Genomic DNA, 22,142 nt, shown 5'->3' on the forward strand with positions numbered 1-22,142 from the left:
CGGATTTTCCATCTTCTAAAATTATTGCACTTTTTTATGAGGACACAAGGGGGCAGCATCCGTCTCCTTTTGAGCTCAGCTCTAGCGAAGGAAGTTCTATGCAACGTCTTTATTTTCCAGTTCTCCCACCCATTCAAGGCTTTGTTTTACAAAAGAGAACGTTAAGTGTTTTCATTATCATGAGGTTAGCTCTTAATTCTTACAGAATGAGGTGACTGCCGGAAGAGAGGTAAAAATACTGAGGATTTTGTTCTCACTTGGTTTTGTATTGTTTGAGGTTTGGGGGGTTTTTTGTATTCACTGCTTGCAAACAATGAATTTACATCTCCCGTTTCGATGATGCAAGATGCAAGGAGGGTTGTCTCCAAGTCTTTAGGAAAGCAAGCAGAACACCCCACCATTTCTTCTCTTTCTCTCTTTTTTTCCGTGAAAGATTTGAGATTTATTCCGTTCTTCAAAATTACTCTGAATGGTGGTAGAGAAGCAGATTTTGAGGGTGAACGTTAATGGGTGGGTGGGGGGTGGGGGGGAGTGAATCTTAGTTTAGGAATGAAGAGCCCTGGATTCTAGTGGCATTAGGAGCCTGCTTAGTTCAGCCTTCAGCCCCAATCTCTTATCTTTCTGAAAGTCCGTACCTGCACATCTAAGATCAAGATAAAAATTGTCTACTTGAAATGAGATCAGTGAGTGCAAATGCCTTCATAAGCCGCAAAGAGCTGTATTTTGTACTGCATGAGCTAATGCCAGAATCCTTTTCCTTTTACCTAGGCGGAAAACCAGTCCCAGCGAGAGTCAAATGGGTTGGTCTCCCTGTTCTCATCTATAAAATGGGACTAATGGTAGCAACCCCACCTACTTCGGGGAGTTGTAAGAATAAAGCAGGCTAATAAAAGTGAAAGTGCTTTTAAAAGAAAGTGCTCTCTTGTCTGTCATAGATCTAGGCTGGGGGTGGGATTGGGGGGGTGAGAGGGTGGGTGGGCAGGAGGGAAACTGGGGACACTGGTGGTGGGAAATGTACACTGGTGAACATTTTGTTGTTGGAGCAGTGTATGACTGAAGCTCAATCGTGAGCAACTTTGTGTATCTCACTGTGATTCGATTTAAAAATAATAAGTAAAATGAATAAAGAAAAGAAAGGGCTCTCACAGTTTGATTTGTTTAAGCAAATGGCTTGTCTTGAGTTTCACAAATAATCCTGAAAAATAAATTTGAATGGAACTAGAACTATATTAAACACACACACACACACACATTTTGGATTTACTGCCTTTGGAAGCCTCAAGAAAATTCATGCTAAACAACAATAGAGAGGGCCAGAGAGATTGGAAGATGCTGTGGAATTTAGGGAAGGATGAATAAAAATAAATGTAAATTCAGAATATTCGGAGAAATGCTTTTTAAATAACTGTTTTTAAGTTAACTACATTGTAGAAACAAAGGGCTCATCTAGAATATTAACGTCCAGTTAACACCATGGACTAGTACGTAGGGTGGACGGGATATTTTCAAAAGTACTATTTTAATTGTCAGTCCCAGGAACTGGAGAAAAGTGTCAGCCCATTGTAAAAGTTCAGAGACGCTTCTGGGCTTGCCTGGGGTCACACAGCAGCTCTCCGCCCCCTCCTGTCTGTCCTCAGGGTGTTGTCTTGGCCTCTCTTCCGTAGAGGAGCACTTAAGATTTTGAATCCCACGCCTATAGCAGAAACCATGATTATTTTTCCTTTAGTTTGCCATTTTGTTTTCTAAGAGTTACACTGAACAGTGTTCCGGGGGTCCTGCCAGGCTGGGGCTCAAACTCAGGGCCTCACACATACAAGGAATGTGGTTACTTTCGAGCCGTATCCCCACAAGCCAGCAAGTTGTGTAGACTGAAATGCCTGGTGTTCAGGGCTTGCTCCTGGCAGCGCTCAGGGGGGCCATGCAGTGCCCGGAGCAAACTCGGGTGTCTTGCAGGCATGACTTGCTCCTGGCCCACTGAGCTACTGTCCCACCCTTGGCTCCTAAGGCAATAATTTTTAAGCCTAGAAAAAAATAAGTCTACTTCCTAGCCAAAACACTTTGTGTGTTCTTCAGTGAATTTTAAAGCTTAGGCATTTGCGCGATATAACGTAATGAAAATGAACAAGTTTCCTTTAAATACAGCCAGAGTTAATTAGTGTCTTTTAAAAAAAGAGAAGGGGATGGGGCGGGATAGTACTGGGGGTAGGGCACCAGCTTTGCACATGGCTAATTCATGTTTGATCCCCAGTGGTCCCCTGTGCCAGCCAGGAGTAAGCCCTGAGCACTGCCAGGTATGCCCCCACCGAAAGAAAGATAATTAATAATTAGATATCAAGAGTTAAGCAAAGGAAAATGTATCATGGTAACAAGAGAGTTTGGAAATGAAGGGCATTGAACTCTCTCGGGAAGTATCAGTTATCTAAGAATGATGTTCAGCTGTCGCCACACACAGTAAGTGAATTTTCTAAAACTCACTTATTAGACTGAGGGTCTAGTCTCTACACAGACGAACTGAATGAACTGGATGTCATTTCCAGGTGTGAGTTTTGGTAATCTATGTTTACCAGGAATTTTAATGACTTAATTACCTTGAGATGATACCATGCTACAGGAGCCAGTCTGCACTGCTCCATTTCTACTTGCTGGTGAGCTGGTTCCATTTTCGGTTTTAGGGTTCAAAGCAAAGAGGTCTTTGAATGTCTCTATTTAGGCTATTCTATTTCCTCGTATTAAAAGAATGATACTGGGATTGTTATTTTAAATGAGCATCCACAGTGTTTTTATCTTTAGACGTGTAGTCTGAATATAATCATTGTTTGCATACAACTATATATATCAGTTAAAACTAGGATCTTTATGAAAAAAAAGAAAAAGCCTCACAGAGCTTTGTACATGGAAACAGGGCTCTTATTAAGACACCCGTTTATTTCTCCCCTTCTCTCCTACTGGGATACCCTTAGAAAGAAAGATTTTATCCTTTCTAATAAGTAGCTGAGTTTAATCAGAACACAAAATAAAGGAGATTCTCAGTATTCACTCTAGTGCAACTCAAGAGAACAGTCTTACCCAGTAATTTTATTTAGTTTTTATTGGGGGGCTACATCCGGTGATATTCAAGGCTTATTCCTGGCCCTGTGCTTTGGATCACACCTGGTGAGGCTCAGGGGATCATATGGGGTACCAGGGATTGAGCCCGGGTCAGCCTTGTGACTCTGCCTACTTTTTATTTCTCTGGTCCCTTAGCCAGTAACTTTAAAGACACCAACAATAAACTGCTGAGTTGTCACACTGTTTGATGACAATGAAAATCTGCTTTAAGAATCATTCTTTCTTTGGCTGGAGAGATAGTACAGTTGGTATGGAGTTTACCTTGCACGTGTTCGACCTGGGTTCAATCCTGGGCCCCCCCTATAATCTCCCGAACGCCATCAGGAATGAGCACAGAGCCAGTAGTAAGGGCTGAGCACTGTCAGGTTTAGCCCAAACCCCACTCCTCAAAAGAGAATTTTTCTTTCTCCAATTAGTAAAAGTCCTTTTCCAGGGAAGGAGAAGCAGAGAGGAAATGTAACGAGACATGAAATGCCAATAACGAAAGATGGTGGGAATGCAACTGGCCATCCCAGCCTCACAAAGGGTCTGGGACTTTGGGATCCAACGGGAGGGAAAGTTGAGAGAGGGCTGTGGTGAGTTTTTTTTTTTTTTTTTCCCTTTTTGGGTCACACCCAGCGATGCACAGGGATTAACTCCTGGCTCTGCACTCAGGAATAACTCCTGGGGGTGCTCAGGGGACCATGTGGGATGCTGAGAATTGAACCCGGGTTGACTGCATGCAAGGCAAACGCCCTACCCGCTGTGCTATCACTCCAGCCCCAAGGGCTGTGGTTTTAACAAGACTTTGCCCCAGTTGTTCAGGAAGTCAAAGACAAGGTTAGTGACTGAGAACTTCAAGAATCATAATTACAAAGAGGGATGGGTGGGCAAGGGAAAGACACTGGAATTCCTGAACTCCTTTTAGAAGGTCAATACTTTTGGGATCTGCCTGGTTTTGTTTCTGCTATCTGAACTTTTCAGGCAAGGTGTTTCCAAAAGATGCTGAGAAAATTCTGTTATCTTAGCTATCCTGGTTTTACTTAGGATCTGCTACTTTGAGGGAGGCCCAGCTGTCTGTAGCCCCCTCAAGCTCCTTGGGGGGGATCAGTTGCTCTTACTTTCAGAAGATGGCAACTATTTGCCTTTCTTTGTCAGTCCTGCTTAATTACTAGTCTGGTCTTGAACTCCATCCAGCAAGCATCCGACCCAAAGAGAGCTGAGGTGCTAGCAATGACTGGTTTTTGACTCACCCACATCTAACTGGTAAGTGCTACTCCAATGTTAGCGACAAAGCGTGGAAGAGGAAGTCGATTCTGTCCTGGGATCAAGAAGAAAAGAAGTCAGAGAAAGGTTGACATTTCACAAGATCTGAAAGCACAGAGAAGCTTTCTGCAAGCTCGAGAAGAAAGCCTGCATCACAGGCAGAGTATGGACTAGGTAGACAGAAATTAGAGGATGTTGGTGGATGGTTGATGGAGACCGAATATAAGGTTACGAAATCCCATACCAGGTCAGAGTAGAAAAAAAAAAAATTGATCGATAGACTGTGTCTAAAAGCCACAGCCGGCTGTGTGGAGTTAGCCCAGAGGGCTGGAGCACATACTCTGAGTTCTATTCCCAGCACCCCAGGATGCTCTGGGTCCTAAGACCCCCTAACCTCAAACTGGGATTAGCCCCTGAGCTGAGCATGGACCCCCAAACCAAACTAAATACAAGCAATAACACGTTCCTGATTCTGAGGTTAAAAAAAAACAACAACACAAAAACCCGGCACCTGAAACGGGTCCCTTGATTTATCCTTTGTATGTGTGACTTTTTGCAGGGCACCCTAGGAGAGGTCACCGGGACCCTGGAAATGCTTCCACTCCATTTAGAAGAAAGATGAATTCACAGAAAATGAATCACGGTCAGATGAGCCTCTAAAGCTAAACACAGAATGCGCCCCCCCCCTCCCAACACATCATAAAGAAGAGGCTGGCCAGAGACCTCAATCCCTCATGCATCCTGGGGGCTTTGCAGAACTGAGACTTCACCTCCTAACAGGAATAAAGGCAAAGGAGCTTCCTCGGGGGACTGTCCGGGAATCAGGTACTTTGTAAGGCACGTAGTAATTTAATCTAAATCTTTACAGTAACCTATTTGGGAGAGACAGTTATCTCCAGTTTGCAGAAGGGGAAACGGAGGCACCGACAAGCTTCCCGTCCCAGGGTGTAACTCAGCGTCCTGCGGCCTTTACCAAGTTGGGATTCTCGGAACTCATCGTGTGTTCAAATCCTCAGTTATCCCAGCCTCGGGTGCGCAGCGATAAGATCTTCTGGAAAACCCGAAAAACGCCTTCTTCTTGAGCCATTTCAAGGATAATACGATTCAAATCAAAATAAAAGACTCTGATGACCCCAGGTTCATCTGGACGGTTCTTTAGCGGCACAGCCAAAAAATTTACAGCGACCCAAGGACAGCAAAAAGAAAAGAAAAAAAAAGTTTCTTTTGACTTGTATATATATGTTTTGTGACAAGTTGGTGTTTCTGAACGCTAGGGGCTCCCGGGATCTCTGGTTTGAGAGTAACTTTTCCTTTTAGGACTTTTTTTTTTTTTTTTGGAAGGGGGTGGGGGAAAATGTGGCCTTAATTATCCTACGTCTTAGGCAGCTTAAGGAAGGGGCTGTACTTTCGGGCTCTCTTCTGAGCCAAGTAAGGAGGTCCCTCTCTCGCCCGCTCTCTCTCTTTTTAAAGGACCTCGTGAAATAAAAAGTGCAGCAAACAAACCTCGGCGATCACAAGCGGCGGCGGCGGCAGGAGGAGCAGAGAAGGAGGAGGAGAAGGAGGAGGGAAAAGGAGGAGGAGGAGGAGGAAAAGTTTGCGGCAGGACCGGCGCCCCGGAGCGGCTGGGCTCCGCGCTGCTCCCATTCATTAGGGACCCAGCTGCAGGGGGAAGGTGGCCGAGCGCGGCGCTGCCCGCTCCCTCGCCCGCTCGCCCCGCCGCTCTCCAGCCCGGCTCTGCACCCGTTTCTGCTCGGAGTTTGACTCTCTGCACCCCGCAGCCGAGGACTTTCGAGCGCTCTGGGCTTGAGAGCGGCGAGCCGAGAGACACACCGACACACACACACACGCACACACATACACACACATACGCACGCACGCTCCGGGCTGCAGCCGGGGAGCCGCGCGCGCCGCAGCCGTCGCCGCCGCCGCCGCCGCAGCAGCAGCAGCTGCCTCGGCCCTCGGGAGGCGACCCGGGGAGCGCCACCACCGACGGGGCTTTGCTGTCGCGGGAGGCAGCCAGCGCCATGCAAAACTACAAGTACGACAAGGCGATCGCTCCGGAGAGCAAGAACGGCGGCAGCCCGGCGCTCAGCAGCAACCCGCGCAGGAGCGGCAGCAAGCGGGTGCTGCTCATCGGCCTCGACCTCTTCTGCCTCTTCATGGGTGAGCAGCGCCGGCCCCGGGCCCCCCGGGCGCTGTCAGTCGGTCCCCCCCGCCAGCCCCCATCATCCTACACCGTCGCGTGCCCCCCAGCAGCCGGCTTCAGGGGAGGGGGAGGTGGACCCCGCCACGGCCCGGCCTGTAAAAGCTGTGCCGTCTGGGGCGTGCTTAGGACTTTCCCGCGGGCTCCTCCGAAACTGCCTCTTGCAGACTCAGCTGGGAGCCCCGGGTGAGAGAGTGAAGTTCGTGGCCAGGCGCGCGCGGGCCGGGGAGTGTGGTGGTGGTGGTGGTGGTGGTGGTTGGGGGCGCGATCTTAAAAGTCAGGGAGAGCCGGTGGCTCCCCGGACCCGGAGCCAGCCCCGCGGAGCGCCGGCTGCTCGCATCCAAGGAAAATGGATCTCCCGGAGCGCCGGGCGGGAGCTGGAGCTGGCGCTGGAGCCGCGCCGCCTTCCCCTCGGCCGTGTGTAAACATCCAGCCCTTCCGCCCTCGCGGGCTGCGCCGCGCCAGGCGCGCAGGGAAGCGGCGCTTTGCAGCGGCTTCTCCCCTCCGCGCGCCCCCCTGCTCCCTCCTCCTCGCTCCGGGGCGGCGAATGGGCGCCCTGGGAGGCGCGAGGCGGGCTCCCCACTTTGGAAAAGTTTAATTTTTTTTTTCTTCTTCTTCTTCTTGCCATTCCCTTTCTGGTTGCCTGCGTTGCGCCGGGGGATCGTTTTCTCCCAACTTTCCTCGTCCTGCCTGAGTCGGTGGTGCCCTGGGGAGCTCGGAGCCCCCTCCCCCTTCCACGGATGAGGAAACTGAGGCATTGCTAGCGCCAACTCTCCCCTCCCCCAGCTCTCACGGACATGATTTTTTTTTTTTCTGGTGGGGGACACACACGAAACCGGGGGACGTTCGTTCCAGCTTGGGTTTTCCCACCCAGGGAGAAGCCAGAGCTAGGCAAAGAAGGGGTGCGGGAGGCAGGCGGGGCCGGGGACTGGCGCGGGACGGGGAGAAAGGCGCAGGACACGCAGCGCCACCCCCCCACCCCGTCCACGAGCACCCAGTTCTGAGCTCGAACCGATCCATCCTTTCCAGAGAGCCGCGGTGGGCTGGCAGGTTCCCGGGCCCTGTTGCCCCGCGTGTCGCCCCGCTGCCACCTTTGCAGGGGGCGCCTCCCCCACCCGTGGGCCTCGGTTTCCCCGGGAGGCGAGTTGCGCGGGTCTGAACTAGATGCACTCCAAGGCCCCTTCCTGCATTAGCAACTCGGATTGGGGCCAGGAGCTGTGCTGCCAACTGCTAACTGAAGAAACATCTGTGTTCCCGATTCAGTTCCCCCAAAATAGAACTCCTGCACGGAGGCTGGAGGCGCCCGCTCCCCCCCCCCCCACCACCACCGCGGCCCCCCGCCCGAAACGGACTTGTGCACACAGACCGTGCACACCAGACACGTCTTGGCCCGGGGGCGCTCCCCTCCCCTGCTTTCCGGAAGCTTCCGTGCCTGCGTCTCTGCCTTAACTTGTTCAAAGTCAATTCTGCGAGGTCTGGAGAGTGATGTGCGGCTGAGAGCCCCGAGAAATAACAACTCAGAGGGCGCTCCTCCTCTTACGCCTCCCCCCTCCTCCGCCGACCCCCCCCCCCACCATCGCAAAGGGTTCAAGGGAGAGGGGAGGCTTAATCAGAGGAGGACGACCCCCACTCCCACCTCTAGACTGAAATCCTACTCTGAGATGCTGGGTGTCGGATTTGGGCCTAGGGGCCACTTTCCGCAAGCGCTGCCTTATTATCATGCACAGTAGGAAGATTAGGATTTAAAAATCACTCCCCTGGAGCCCCGGCGTTTGTAGAAAGCCCCTCCTGGTCCTGGGGGGGCGGGGGGGGGGGGAGGCTTGGGAAACACTAGCAGCATTGAAGCTGTTTGCTGTAAACTAGCCTGGGGCTTCCCAGCCCCCTGCCTGGGTGTGGGGCTGGAGGTTGGAGGTGGCGGGAGCTCCCTCCCTGCCCGCCAGAGGCCCTCTCCTACCCTCTACTGGACGCTTAGGATCCGAAAGCCTTTACACAGTTTCATTGTTCTCCTCCTCCCTTCTGCGCTGAGATTTCCTGAAGGCAGTTCCCAGATGATAGCGTCTTCCGAGGCCCGAGAGATCAGGGGGGAGGTATCTGCCAAAAGACACACCTGTCCGCTGTAGTTTAACCCACAAAACAGAACCAGTTTTGGATTAAACAATAGCGATTTGCAATTTTGTGCAGAAGGTGTCGGGAAGGTGTGTGTTTACACCTTTTAGATCTTTAGATGCTTAAACTCTCTCTGGGCTACCTATTCTCCCACCCACCACAGCCCAAGTAAATTTGGTAGGCTTGAGCAAATGACTCTGAGCACCTCAAGAAAAAAAGAATACTCAGAATTTTATAGGAAGAGGCATACTATTTAGCCATTTGAAGAGTATGTCTTATAGAAAAACCAGGTCCTTAAGTGGCTGACTTGTTCGTTTCCAGTGTTCTAAGTGCCTCTCCTGTGCACAGATTCAGTTGCAACATCACAAATTTGATTCATAACACTTTTTTCACTAGGAAAGGGCATCAGGTAGGTACATGCTGGAGAAATTTCTGCAGAACTCTAGTCAGCTTCCAAAAGAAAATTAGTAACACAATGCCCAATTTTAATCTCCTATATACCACAGCCCTAAACATTGTTTCTACTTGGTTTGCTTTTTTTACTAAGACTGTCAGTTGGATTTAATTTTTTTATATAGCTTATTGATCATATGGTCTGGATTACAGGGCACTCTGTGTGTGTGTGTGTGTGTGTGTGTGTGTGTGTCTGTGTGTGTGTGTGTGTGTGTGTGTGTGTGTGTGTTTCCCAAAGAGACAGGGTTTTTTTTGTGTTTATTCTGCCCTAGAAGTATACCAAGCTCTATCTCCTTGTATCTGGAAAAAATAAAAGCTGCTGTACTGTATAAGTGTTATGTAAGTGGAAATATGCAAGCAGTTTAACTTGTTTCACATACCTTTGGGGAATATTAAAAACTGGAAAAAACAAAAGTCCACTCTGGCTAGCAGGCCCATGGAATTTGGAGTCAGACTCGCGGAGGGAAGCTATCTTTGTTGACAGATTGCTTTTATAAATACAATTTGGAACTTTGCACAGCAGTTTTTTTTTTTCTGAAATTGATTTTGTTTTCGTTTCAATTAAGAAATGTTTGTCCTCCTGTTAGCTGCCTGGGTCTGGCCTAGGCTGTTCCTTGAAAGGGGCAAGACTGCCCTGGGGCAGAAGGGCGGAGCGTCAGCCTCTTTCAAGCTAACTCTTCTCTTTTTCTTCTTTTTTTTGTCTTTTGAAGATTCATATTACAGATGAATAGTTCATGTGTAATTGCTAAGGCAAGGAGCTCTCCATATATAAACACATTTTGTTCTGCTTTAGGGAATTGTATAAATCATGGTCCCTGTGAAACCACAGTGTATAATGTCAGCCTCTTTTTTTTTTTTGGTATAAATTAGTGTATGGATTCTTGACTGTAATCTGATGGTGAAATCGCTCCATTTTACAGAGGAAAACACCAGTGGCAGAGAGGAAGGGCCAAGATCCACATTGAATTCTTTTCGGTCGGGTCACAAGTTTTCAGTAATTATGAGTGGAGTCCCCCCCTGATTGGCCTTCCTGTCTGAGGGACCTTGAAACTCAGGTTCCCGTCAGAAACTCATTCTGCACACAGTTCTGCCTTCTCCACATTTCCTGGTTCCCCATTTGCACCAAGGCTGGTGGTGAAAGGTCTTTTAACTCCTTTTTTTGGGTCAGAGATGAACTTTTGTTGTCCCTTGGCATTGGCATTCAGTTTTAGCAGAATAATACTCTGGTTGCAGGAGCCTTTTGACTCCAGGAGATAGGGGTTCCCCAGAGAAGACAATGTGAATTGAGGCACAGATACTGAGACTGAGTAAAATCATTCCAAACTTTGCTGTTGCCCTCCCCGGGGTATTTTTATTCCATACCTGCTTCTGGGGCTGGAGAGATAGCACAGCAGGTAGGGTGTTTGCCTTGCACGCGGCCGACCTGGGTTCGGTTCCTCCGTCCCTCTCGAGGGCAACAGCAACTCTTGAGGTACCGAGAGTATCCCGCCCACACGGCAGAGCCTGGCAAGCTCCCTGTGGCGTATTCGATATGCCAAAAACAGTAACAACAAGTCTCACAATGGAGATGTTGCTGGTGCCCTTTCGAGCAAATTGATGAACAACGGGATGACAGTGACAGTGACAGTGACAGTGACCCTCTTCTGACTCCTGCACTTGGATGAGTAGGAACTTAAGAGATGGGCCTGGTGTTTTGTCCTGAAGAGTCTGGTTAAAGCCACTAGTCCTTAGTGGTAAGGAGAATATCCACTTCATGGCACTGCTGGGAGGATCAGAGAAGAAATATTGGATGTGAAAGTTATCTGAGGTCTCTTGGACACAGGCTAAGGATTTATAACTAGAGCCTTGGATAAAGGTTTACTGAGTATCTTCATCTATTGTGTCTTAAAGTCAGCTAGGTAGGGGCCATGAAGTTTGGCTGGTGTTCCTGTGCAGATCCTGAACACACTATATTCCAAATAGGAGAATGTCTTACATTTGCACAGAAGTCACAAGGCAAGTTGGTTGTGCACTGTTGATCTAAACTCTAGGTGAGAGAGCAACAGAGTTTGAGGCATTGAATCCCCACAGCAAGCCCCAACCCTAAATAGAGAGGGTTCCTCAGAAAGACTGCCCCTCATCTGGCCTTTGTCGGTGGAAAGGAGATGCTTGGAGCCCGAGGAAGGGAGGGGAGATGGCTAAAGGAAGGTACTTTGCTCCCTTCCCTAACCAGGAAGTAATTGAGTCAGTAAAGCAGGTGGAGTCTCATGAGGCAAAGGGAAGGAAGATCAAACCAGTAAAACTAGAGAATTGGGATGGTCTGCACGCTGCACTTTCATTTGGTGACTAGAACACCTGGACAGAAGCATCCAAAATGTTTTTGGACATCACTTGATTTGCACTTAAATAGCTGAGATAAAATCTAGAACTGGTTGCATAGATGGGACGGGTACAGAAACACGTCATGTGTTATTATTAAACGATTCACTCGTAATAGCGAGAGAGGAAGGCAAAGTGGAGGATGGTGAAGAGAATGGGAGGCTCGGAGCCAAGAGCTTCGGGTGGAAGGGATTGTTCCTTTTTGCCTTCAGTTGGGAGAGGGATATGTCAAGATCCTTAGGACTGGGATGCAGCAGTCTGTGGCTGGTTTCTAGTGGAAGAAGCAGTCTTTGTCGTTGTTAGCCACATCTTACGTCACTGTCACTCACACATTGAGCAGCTGTCATGTCAGAGGTCTGACTTTGTGGAGTCACCACATCCTGGCTGACTTTGAGAAGATTCACTGGACTTTTCTGTGCCTTGGTTGGTTTCTCGGTCATGGACACAAATGGAAGGGTCAAGATCATCTCTCTGGAAAATTTGGGCTTTACGCCATATTGCGTCTGGGGTGCAGAAAGAGTCATGGCTTCTCTTGGACCATTCACCAGCCATGAAATTGTTGTGACATTTACCACAGAATGCTGACCTTAGCTGAGAGTCCTATATACTGGAGAAAGAGCGTGCATTGTATTTTTTCCAGAGTATCCAAAATTCAGAGACTAGCAAGAATTTTTTTTTTTTGCCTGGATGTGTCCTTTCATTTGCTTCTTGAAATTTATAGTAATCACTTGCTGCCAGGTAAGCAGGCCCGTAGGTGACACGTCCCTTTTTTCTGTAGCTCAGTTACTATGCACCAAATCTGTTTTTAGTAACTGTTGGTTTTGAGAACTAAAGCTCCCATGTGAACCACAGACTAGAAACCCAGATTTTCAGTAACACATGGGGGAACTGCCTGGCCCGGCAGCCTGCATGGGTGGAAATAGAGAAGGAGGACCCCAGTTTAGTAAACTCTGCTCTGGTGGAATTACTTTGTTTTTGAACTCTGTTTCCTCGTGGTCCCAAATGGTAATCTGTTTTCTGTTCTTGACGCTTCATCCTTTCTTCTTCCCTTCCTTGCTCTTAAAACTAATAGCCATACCCTGGGTCACAGCTGCCTTTGTGGGTGACAGCTAAAGCCAAGTGGGGTCCTTTTCCACTTTTAGCTCTTTGGACTTCCTGTCCCTTTGGGATTCTTGACCCCTTCCTGAGCAGTTGTTTGAGCTGGCTCGTCCAGATGGTCACAGCATGGGGCTAATGAGACCATCCTCAAGGGCATTTTCCTGAGTGGGCAGTTATATTTATGGAGGAACCCAACCCTGGGTGTTGTCTTGGTTCTGCCTTTGAGAACTAATAATTTATTTGGGGGATGCCCACTGTGTCAATATTTCACAAACTCTACCAAGAGGGAAACCCACGCAAGTGTCAAACATAGATTTTTGGGCTCCTTTTGGGGGCTGGAGTGTCCATAGACTGAATTTGGGTCAAGCGATTCCGCATTTTATTTTGGTTTTGGCTTCTCTAGAGGTCAGAGTGGGGGGTTGAGTGCTGCCCAGTGGTGTACAAGAGAAACTTCTGAGCACTGCTGGGTGTGCACCTCTGCCCCCAAGATAAAACCATCACTGTATCACAGTCATCCTGTTGCTCATTGATTTGCTCGAGTGGGCGCCAGTAATGTCTCCATTTGTCCCTGTCACGTGCTAGTGTAGCCCAATGGAGTGTTGGGGGCTCTTTCGGGGTCGGGGAATGAGGACCGTCGTTGTTATTGTCTTTGGCATATCAGTAGCTTGCCAGGCTCTCCGAGAGGGATGGAAACTTTTGGGACAGCCTCTAATCACCTTTAGAGGTGTTCCCAGTCTACTGAAGGTAAGCTTTTGATCGACTGGCATGTTGTAATGATCTGTAGCATACATTCGGGTGTCACTTGTGATGGGGTTCTGGGGACCACGTGGCACTGGGTAGCCATGTGGTCCCAGGATTGACTGTGAATTCCCAACATAAAAGTCCTTTGCGCCACTTCCCCAGCTCCATGCACCTCTCATTTTTTTTTTAGGAAATAAAATCAAACTTCTTACATGCAATACTTTCAAAAGGAAATCTTCCCTCTGGGGACTCCCCTCAAGGTCTCTCATGATTTTTGGTGCAGGGACTTGTACTTCCTATTGCTGGGAGACTAGGATTTCTATCTATTTCCAGATCCTTAAACCAAGTTCTGTGTAGTTGTAGTTGCCAGACAAGTGACCACTTAGGATAAGGAAGGTGTTATTGCTATATGAAGTTTTCTTTTTTTTTTCTTTTTTCTGTTTTATTATGGGGGGCGGGGGATAAACCCCAGCAGTGCTCTGGGGTTTATCTTGACTCTCCAGGGTCAGTCTTGGATGGGACTGTGTGTGGTGCTGAGGATCGAACCCAGTTTGCCACGTGCAAGGCAAGGACTCTGCTTGCTGTCCTTAGCCCTGGTCCTGTGAAATTTTCTTTCGAGAGGCTGAAGTTTCTGTCTGAGTAGAGTGAGAGGCTTAAAGCAGGTTCCCCAGTAGACCTTTTAAAGCAGGCTGGGGGACTTTTGGCCTGCCAGGGGTCATTTTGATATTTGTAACATTATCTCTGGCCTTACAATAGAGGCAGATGGGGCTGCAGGCAGCTGACGAGAAACATTCACGTCAGACCTGTTAGGTACCATGGCCAGAACCTATGATTTCCGTGTCTTATATGTCCGTGGGCAGAATGTTACCCAACCCTGCATCAAACAAAGTGAGTCTGGCATGGCAAAGTATTATAGAAACAGTACAAGCTTTGGGTTTATTCTGATTTGGGGTTCTTTTGGGAAGACATCGGACCATACCCAGAGGTGCTCAGGGCTTACTCCTGGCTCTGTGCTCAGGAATTAGTTCTGGAGGTGCTTCGGAGACCATACGTGGTGCTAGGGATCACGTTACCCTTCCTTCCTTCTGTCCTTCCTTCTGTCCTTCCTTCCTTCCTTCCTTCCTTCCTTCCTTCCTTCCTTCCTTCCTTCCTTCCTTCCTTCCTTCCTTCCATCCTTCCTTCCTTCCTTCCATCCTTCCTTCCTTCCTTCCTTCCTTCCTTCCTTCCTTCCTTCCTTCCTTCCTTCCTTCCTTCCTTCCTTCCCTTTCCCTTTAATTTTTTTTCTTTTTTTATTTGCGCCACATCTGACAGTGTTTAGGGCTTTTTCCTGGCTCTGTGCTCAGTGCTTACTATTGGCTGATTTGGGAGATCTTATGGGATACCCAGGGATCCGCCCAGGATGGCGTGTGTAAGGGATGCTCCCTACTCACTGTATTTTTCTCATCGGCCCACAGACACGAGTCTTAATAACTCTCTTGAGCCTTGGGAGAGAATAAGTTCTGCAAAAATAATTGCAAAAAGAGCTTAGAGAGGGCCTCTCTGTGGACATAATGAAGAAAATACCATTAGAATGGGTCTTCATCACTTAGATTAATGGGATCTTAAGAATAAATCTTTTGAATTATTAAAAAATAATTTTTAATTGAATTACCGTGAGATACACAGTTATGAAGTTGTTCATGATTGGGTTTCAGTCACACAGTGTCCCAACACCCATCTCTTCACCAGTGTATATTTCCTGCCACCAGTGTCTCAGGACCCATCCCCCCATCTTTAGAATTTGAACATACCTTGGAGATTTCATTTAAATCATCAAAAGCAAATATATATATGTGTGTATATAAATAAATATATATATATATATAAATTTTAAAAATCTTAGTCAGAAAATGATTAGGGGAAAGTGGGACGATCTGAAGAGGAACACACAGGCTGTATGGGATTTTGCACTATTTTTAGCCACATATGCTGAGGTGATTTGCTGCATGTCTTTGAGGTCTCTAGCTTTTCCTTTGTGAACTGAGTCAATAGGGGCTCTGGGAACCTGTGAGGCCATGGACTGTCTTGCGTAACCCATAGATGCTCAGTGGCGGTTCCCCTTGTCATTGTGTCCAGTCAGGAGTATGTGTCCAGTGGAAGAATAGGCCCTAGAACCCCGCTGGCCTTTCTGCCATTTTGCCTTCCTCCTGTTCACATGTCAGCCTGAAATTTGATATCCCTCCCGAGGTGGTTCTCCAGAGAGTTCTAAGCACTTTTTTTTCTCTTGTCCCTATCAATTGAGAGGAACAAGACAAACAGGTTTAACTTTTAATCCAGATCAGTGCAGGCTCCTTGAGCGGGGTCAGATATGTGGGGCAAGTTTGAAGGATGAGGCAGTTTCGTGATATATCACTTCTAACTGGCAACTCGTTCTGGAAAGTGCTTATTACCACTGAGATCCCCGCCAGCTGATTTGAATGGAATAGACGCCATCTTTTTCAAAGGATAGAGCCCAAGAGAGAAGGAAAAAAGAACCCAGGGTTTCCAAGCTTTTTTAAAAAAAATGTCTTTCATCCCCCCCCCCCCCTCTTGAGGGGGAAATGATTCTTTTGAGGAGAAAACTAGAGACCCAATTTAAATAATCTTCTTAAGCATTAATTGGCCACCCTAAGATTCAGAAGGCTGTGCCAGGTTCTCAGACATCGGTCTGAAACTCTCCTTCCCCTGAATCTGGGTTAAATGATCATTTATGATCTGCATGAAAACTCCCCCATTTAAAACAGACCCTTCACCCAGCAAGACACATACAGCCCAGGTGGAAACCTTGGAAAGGAACTTGTTGATTTCTGTGCACTTTGGAACTATACATTGCAATCAGCGTATTGATGGTAAGTGTGTTTTTGAGGTTTGTCACGAATTAACAAAATTATATGCCTAGAGAGTTTTGCAGAGAAATGCAAATCAGGGTAAGCGCCTTGTCATAATAAGTGGTATGCCTTGGTTCCTGTTTATGTATCCTGAAGCATAGGCCAAAGATGATTACATTGACACTCAGGAAGCCCTTCTCATTGATGGGATATTTATGCCTGCAACCCCCATGACCCCCCACCCCAACTACCACCTCAGAATTAGTTTGCAGCATCAGCATAATTTCTAGAGAGCCTCTCTGACTCTCCAAACAGCCTCTCTGTTTGTACTTATCTTTCAAGCAAAAGCTTTCTTTTTCACGGATGTTTCTGGAACACCTGCTAGATGCTTAACCCTTGGGGTTCTTTTGCCTTGTAAGAATCACCAGCGTGGCAAATGGGAAACAGACATGTATCACACCGTGAATGAAAAGGTTTGGGGAGGACCAAAAGGTAAGAGAGGACCCAGGGATGCTCGGAGTTGCTAGGAGTGATGACATTAGCTTGAGGGCATAATTCTCTTATAAGAGAAGTTATAGTTCATCAGCCAGGAAGGAGCTGATCCTCGAAGAAAAACTCGGAGATGAAATAGGACCATATTTGGGAAGAGTGAACAGAGGCTGGAGTGGAGGTTCTGTGTGTTTCCATTATGTGGGGGCAAGATGACGAATCTGAAGCTCAAGAGAAAGCGAGGTCAGAGCCCATTAGAAGGGGGACTGGATGTCATCCAGCCGCTAAAAACTTGAACAGAGCTAATGAAGCTGCGCTTTTATTTTTGTTTTTCTTTTTTAACTATGGAAAAACTCAGAGAAAACCAATCACAGGAGTGTTTCATAGAGGTGAATTGCTGGGTCATATGATAATTCCATGTTGAAGTTTTTTAGAAATTGCCAACCGTAGAAACATTGCAGGTTAGTTAAAAGATTAGAACAGTCTTGAACATCGTATGAGGGAAACACCAGCACGAAAATGTGTAAATATGTAACTGTACCCTCATGGTGATTCACTAATTAAAAAATAAATTAATTAATTAATAAAAAGATGAGAACGGGAGGCTGGAGAGATAGCACAGCGGGTAGGGCATTTGTCTTGCATACGGCCGATCCAGGTTCAATTCCCAGCATCCCATATGGTCCCCTGAGCACTGCCAGGAGTAATTCCTGAGGGCATGAGCCAGGAGGGACCAATGTGCATCGCCAGGTATGACCCAAAAAAACAAACAAACAAACAAACAAAAAAGATTAGAACAGGGGTGAGTCTGGGATACAAGTTTGGCAAATGATGGTTGGAATGAACGTAGTTTCAAAAGGGTGTTTTTTTTGTTTGTTTGTTTGTTTGTTTAATATGGGGCACGCCACACCAGGTAGTGTTGAAGGGTGTGGCAGACATGCAGGGCTGGGCGTCCAGCTTAAGGCCTCACAGTTGAGGCATGTGTGTCTTCTGCCACTCAGACTCTCTCCCTGGCTCCCCTGGAAACCTCTTGAAGAGGGGATGGATAGGGTTTGCATTTGAGTTTTGAGTTTGAGGGGAGGAAAGTGAAGGCTGAGGTAGAATCTGGCTTGGAGGAAGATGCTGGCAGCCCCCGGGCTGCGGGACTGAAGAGGATGAAGGACATGGTCGCGGAGGACACTTCAGGTCCTTCTTGATCTCCTGCTTGGGAACCTGTGAACCGGGAGCTGCCACTCCCTCCACAGACACTGTAAATACAGTGTTTGTAGGCGACTTATGAAATCTCCGCGTTACCGGATTAGGAAATGCTCCTTTATGTTCAGAACCTTCTTAGAAAGAAAAGGTTATAAATCACTCTTCAGATTTTTGTTTATTTGTATGTGTGTAGGGGGGAGGGAAGCACTCGAGACTCTTTCTACTCCCCAAGTGACCTATAAAATAACTGGAAATGAGAAATCCTTTTGGATTCGAGAGTGGCATTGTAAACAGTTTTGTGTGATAGAATTTACTGGCCATATAATTTATCCGTGAGAGCTTGTTTGGAGGTTCAGCGATAGCACAGCGGTAGGGCGTTCACCTTTCACGAGGTCGACCCGTGTTCTATTCCTCCACCCCTCTCGGAGAGCCCGGCAAGCTACTGAGAGTATCTAGTCCACATGGCAGAGCCTGGCAAGTTACCCGTGGTGTATTGGATATGCCAAAGACAGTAACAATAAGTCTCTAATGAGAGACGTTACTGTGCCCACTCGAACAAATCGATGAGCAACGGGATGACAGTGACAGTAACAGTAGTGATAATTTACCATTGCCCAGTTACCCTCTTCTTCCTCGGCCATGACAATTAGAGTCAAATTCTTTTTTCTAGAAATTTGCCTGTTCTGGACATTTTATGTAAGTTATATCAAATACCAGGTGTGTGTCTTCTTTACCTGAACATGGTAAGATTTCTCCATGTTGCAGTTTATCACTAGTTTATTTCTTTCATTACCAAATAATAATCTTATGTGACATACCATCCAATTCACACATTCATCAGTTGATGGGCGTTTGGGTTATTTCCGCTTTGGGGCTGTTTTGAAGAGTGAGGCTTGTAGAACATTCACATCCAGATATTTGTGTGGATATTAGTTTCGAGTCTCTGGGATATGAATACCTTGAAGAAGGGCTTGCTGGGTCACTTGGTCCTTCTGTGTTTGAACTTCTCCGGAACTGCCCAGCTGTTCTCCATCCTGGCTGCCACATTTTAGAAATACCTCCAGGGTAGTTGTGTATGGGAAATAATAAAAAGTGTTGACTGAAGCTCTTTGGAATTAGTGCATTCATGACATCCGTATTGTGTGTTTTGTTCTTAGGGTAGGGTGGTGTGTGGGGGAGTGTTCCACAAAGAAATGTTTTGTATCAGGGTAGTAGTGTCTCTGGGTTTACGATGACGGAGGGGAGAACACTACAGGTGAATTAATGCTTGGTGGGCAGCTAGATCTTCGTCCTGGCTCAGCGTTAGACTTCCCCAAACCAGGATGTCACAAGCACATTCTGGCCTCAGCCAAAGGACCAGAGATCTCGAGAGTTCTTTGAAACAACAGGAATGCAAATATCAGTAGTATGAGTGCTGCATTCCTGGGATTTGCTTTGTAATATATTTAAAACCTTGAGATAGAATTGTGCTCCGGTTGATTTCTCTCCTGGGCTGATTACAGTTATGTATAAGGTTTTCATCTCAGAAAATTAAAATTACCGGGGCCGGAGCAATAGCACAGCGGGTAGGGCGTTTGCCTTGCACGCGGCCGACCCGGGTTCGATCCCCGGCATCCCATATGGTCCCCCAAGCACTGCCAGGAGTAATTCCTGAGTGCAAAGCCAGGAGTTACCCCTGAGCATCGCTGGGTGTGACCCAAAAAGCAAAAAAAAAAAAAAAAAAAATTAAAATTACCACGGAGCTATTGGACTCCCAGACTGGGAGCTCGGAATCACTAAAGAATATTACACACAAGCGAAACCTTTCCAAATCAGTGGGCGCATCGAGCTGTACATTGTCCTAAAAATGAAATGGTGAGCGTGAAAATCTAACCACGGTATTCAAGAGGGTCAGAAAAAAAAAAAGTTCTCACTTCTACTATGAGAAGCTTTAGATGGTATCTCGCTTAATCCTTCCTATTCCAGAGTTGCAGTGAGACACTGGTATTCTGGTATTTCAACTCCGAGAAGGGAAGTGGTTTGCCCAGGTTCAACAGCTAATTTGTATGAGGTGACTGGGATTTGGATTCAGTCTCAGAATGCCCGTGACTAATACGGAGCACGTGCTCGCTCAGCCCTGTCGTGGGCGTCAGCGCTGTGTGCGCGTTCCCTCTTTCATCCTTTTAGTGAGCCCGTACGGGCTGTGCATGATCTCTGCCAGGGCCCACAGAAGTTAGAGGAAACTGAGCGTGAGTTATGCGGCATTTGAGTCATGCAGAGTTTGATAGTTGGGCGGGGGTCAGACCCAAGACGTCTGCTCGTGAGACCATTCGTAGCCCCCAAGCTCTGCCGCTTTGGTTCTCCCTGGCGTCTGAAGCCCAGGAGTCCTTTGCCATGACTACTTGCTGCCTTTCACGTTGGCAAAGTGGGCTGAATGGACTAGCAAGAGTTAGTGCTGCAAGCCTCACCCTGGATTCTGCACCCATAAAGGATGATAAGGACCACTGCAGGCAACTCCTACTCTTATCACCTTTAGCTCACGGGACTGTACAGTCATCCATGGCTGACTTGCTGAGAGAAACGTAGAACATCAATCAGCCTCTGCCTAGACCAGTCAAAACATTGACCCTTACGCTTGGCGTTCCAACGCTGAGCTATGTGGATTAGTTCCGTCCGATCTTGCTGGTTACTTACTTCTACACGTCAGGAGGTGAAATTATCGCTTTCTAGGGTTTGTATGTGTGTGTGTGTGTTGGGAGGCCGGGAGTGTGCCGGGCCTCACCATGCAAGTCATGGGCTCTACCATTGAACCACATCCCCAGTCCAAGTTTCTATCCTTTGATGAACAAAAATTGGACATTAAGTTTACTTCTTTAAAACACTTAACTGACGTGACAGTGGGCCAAGAAGGAACTGCAGGCCTCTTTGGTGATGGGAAAGTTGAATATCTTGCAAAGCACTGCAGTCTGTGCGGGGATTGGAGAGGAGGACCTCTGGATCCTGGAATTCTGTGGCAGGTTTCCTAAAGGAAGAAGGGAGGGCGGACTTGAACTAAGGCCTTTGTCACTCTCCTCAGCCAGCAGTAGTTATGCAGATCTCTGCCACAGGCTGACTGCTGTGGTGTGTCACCTTTGGGTCACACTGAGTAATGTCACGCTTCTCTGGTCAGAGGCAGGGGATGTGGTGCCTTCCTTAAGTGCAGTAACCAGAACTTCCACTAGTAACTTCTCCACCAATGACCCACATTGTTGTAAAGTTCACAGCTGCTGATAGGAAGTGGCAGAAATGCTGTTCAGCCGCAGGCAGATTCCATTAGATTTTTTTTCCCCCTCTTTTTCTTTGGGCCACACCTAGTAGTGTTCAGGGCATACCCCTGCTTCTGCACTCTGGGATCATTCTTGGGGGACTCAGGGGACCTTTGGGGGTGCCAGGGAGCAAACCTGGGTCAGCAACGTGCAAGGCAAGCATCCTCCCCACCTTGCGATTGCTCTGGCTCCAAGATTCCTTGAGATACTTGCCCGGAGTTACTGTCTTGGTCAGTTTCACCCCAGAGCTATGTGGAGATGTTTGATACATTGTTTATCATCCTGGTATTTGTCTTGCATCCAAGTGGCCTTCCCGGGTATTTTGGTGGTTGGAGTAGTGCTTTCTTTGGGCTCAATGAGTCTACAGCAGGAGCTTCGGGAAATCTGTGTTTTAAAGAGATGTTGCCAAAGGTATTACTAAGTTACTCCAGTCTTGTTAGTGGCCTTCTCATGTAGATCTGTTTGGAGAGAGTGGTTCTAATCACTAGGCAAGGGAGTGGTGGGTACCTTCACTCTACAGCAACATTGCTTTGGAACATCATTGCTTTGGAAGGTCTGTGCCATAGACCTTAAGGGGAATGCAAATTCCCAAGGGCTGTTTTGGGAAATTTAAATGCCTTTCTTAGGTCAGAGCATTCCAAATACAGGTCTTTCAGTGAGTTGTCTGGTTTTTAAGTTGAATTTTCCTAAGGCCACCGGTGAAACTACAAGAGTTTTAATTACGATCTTCCCTTCAATTATTTGTCTGTGGTAGTATTGGCCTCCGTTGTGAAATTTAAACGTTTGTTATTACTCATTCCTCTCACGGACTAGTTCCACCCAGTGATAATGTATGCAACCGAGAGAGACTGTGAATTTAAATATCCTGGGCTTGCCTCAATTAATTTTTCTCATTCTTCATCTCAGCTCTCCAGCTCCGAAAAGCCAACAAAACAAAAACACAACCCAAAACCACCACACCCAGTATATCATCCTCCAAATGTCAACCGGAAAAATAGGCTGGGAAAGAATATTTTT

General features: G+C 47.3%; 1 protein-coding gene across 1 annotated transcript in view; it reads left to right on the plus strand.

Annotated features, from left to right (window-relative positions):
* The first annotated feature begins 5,866 nt into the window (after positions 1-5,866).
* PLPP3 (phospholipid phosphatase 3) overlaps positions 5,867-22,142 on the plus strand; it is an 86,110-nt gene continuing 69,834 nt past the window's right edge. Inside the window, exon 1 of the mRNA XM_004607109.2 lies at positions 5,867-6,516. Within this exon, the coding sequence (XP_004607166.1) occupies positions 6,378-6,516 (139 nt within the window). The 5' untranslated portion in view covers positions 5,867-6,377. The remainder of the gene's footprint in view (positions 6,517-22,142) is intronic.

The sequence above is a fragment of the Sorex araneus genome, chromosome 5 (genome assembly GCF_027595985.1).
Source record: "Sorex araneus isolate mSorAra2 chromosome 5, mSorAra2.pri, whole genome shotgun sequence".
Classification (NCBI taxonomy): Eukaryota; Metazoa; Chordata; class Mammalia; order Eulipotyphla; family Soricidae; genus Sorex; species Sorex araneus.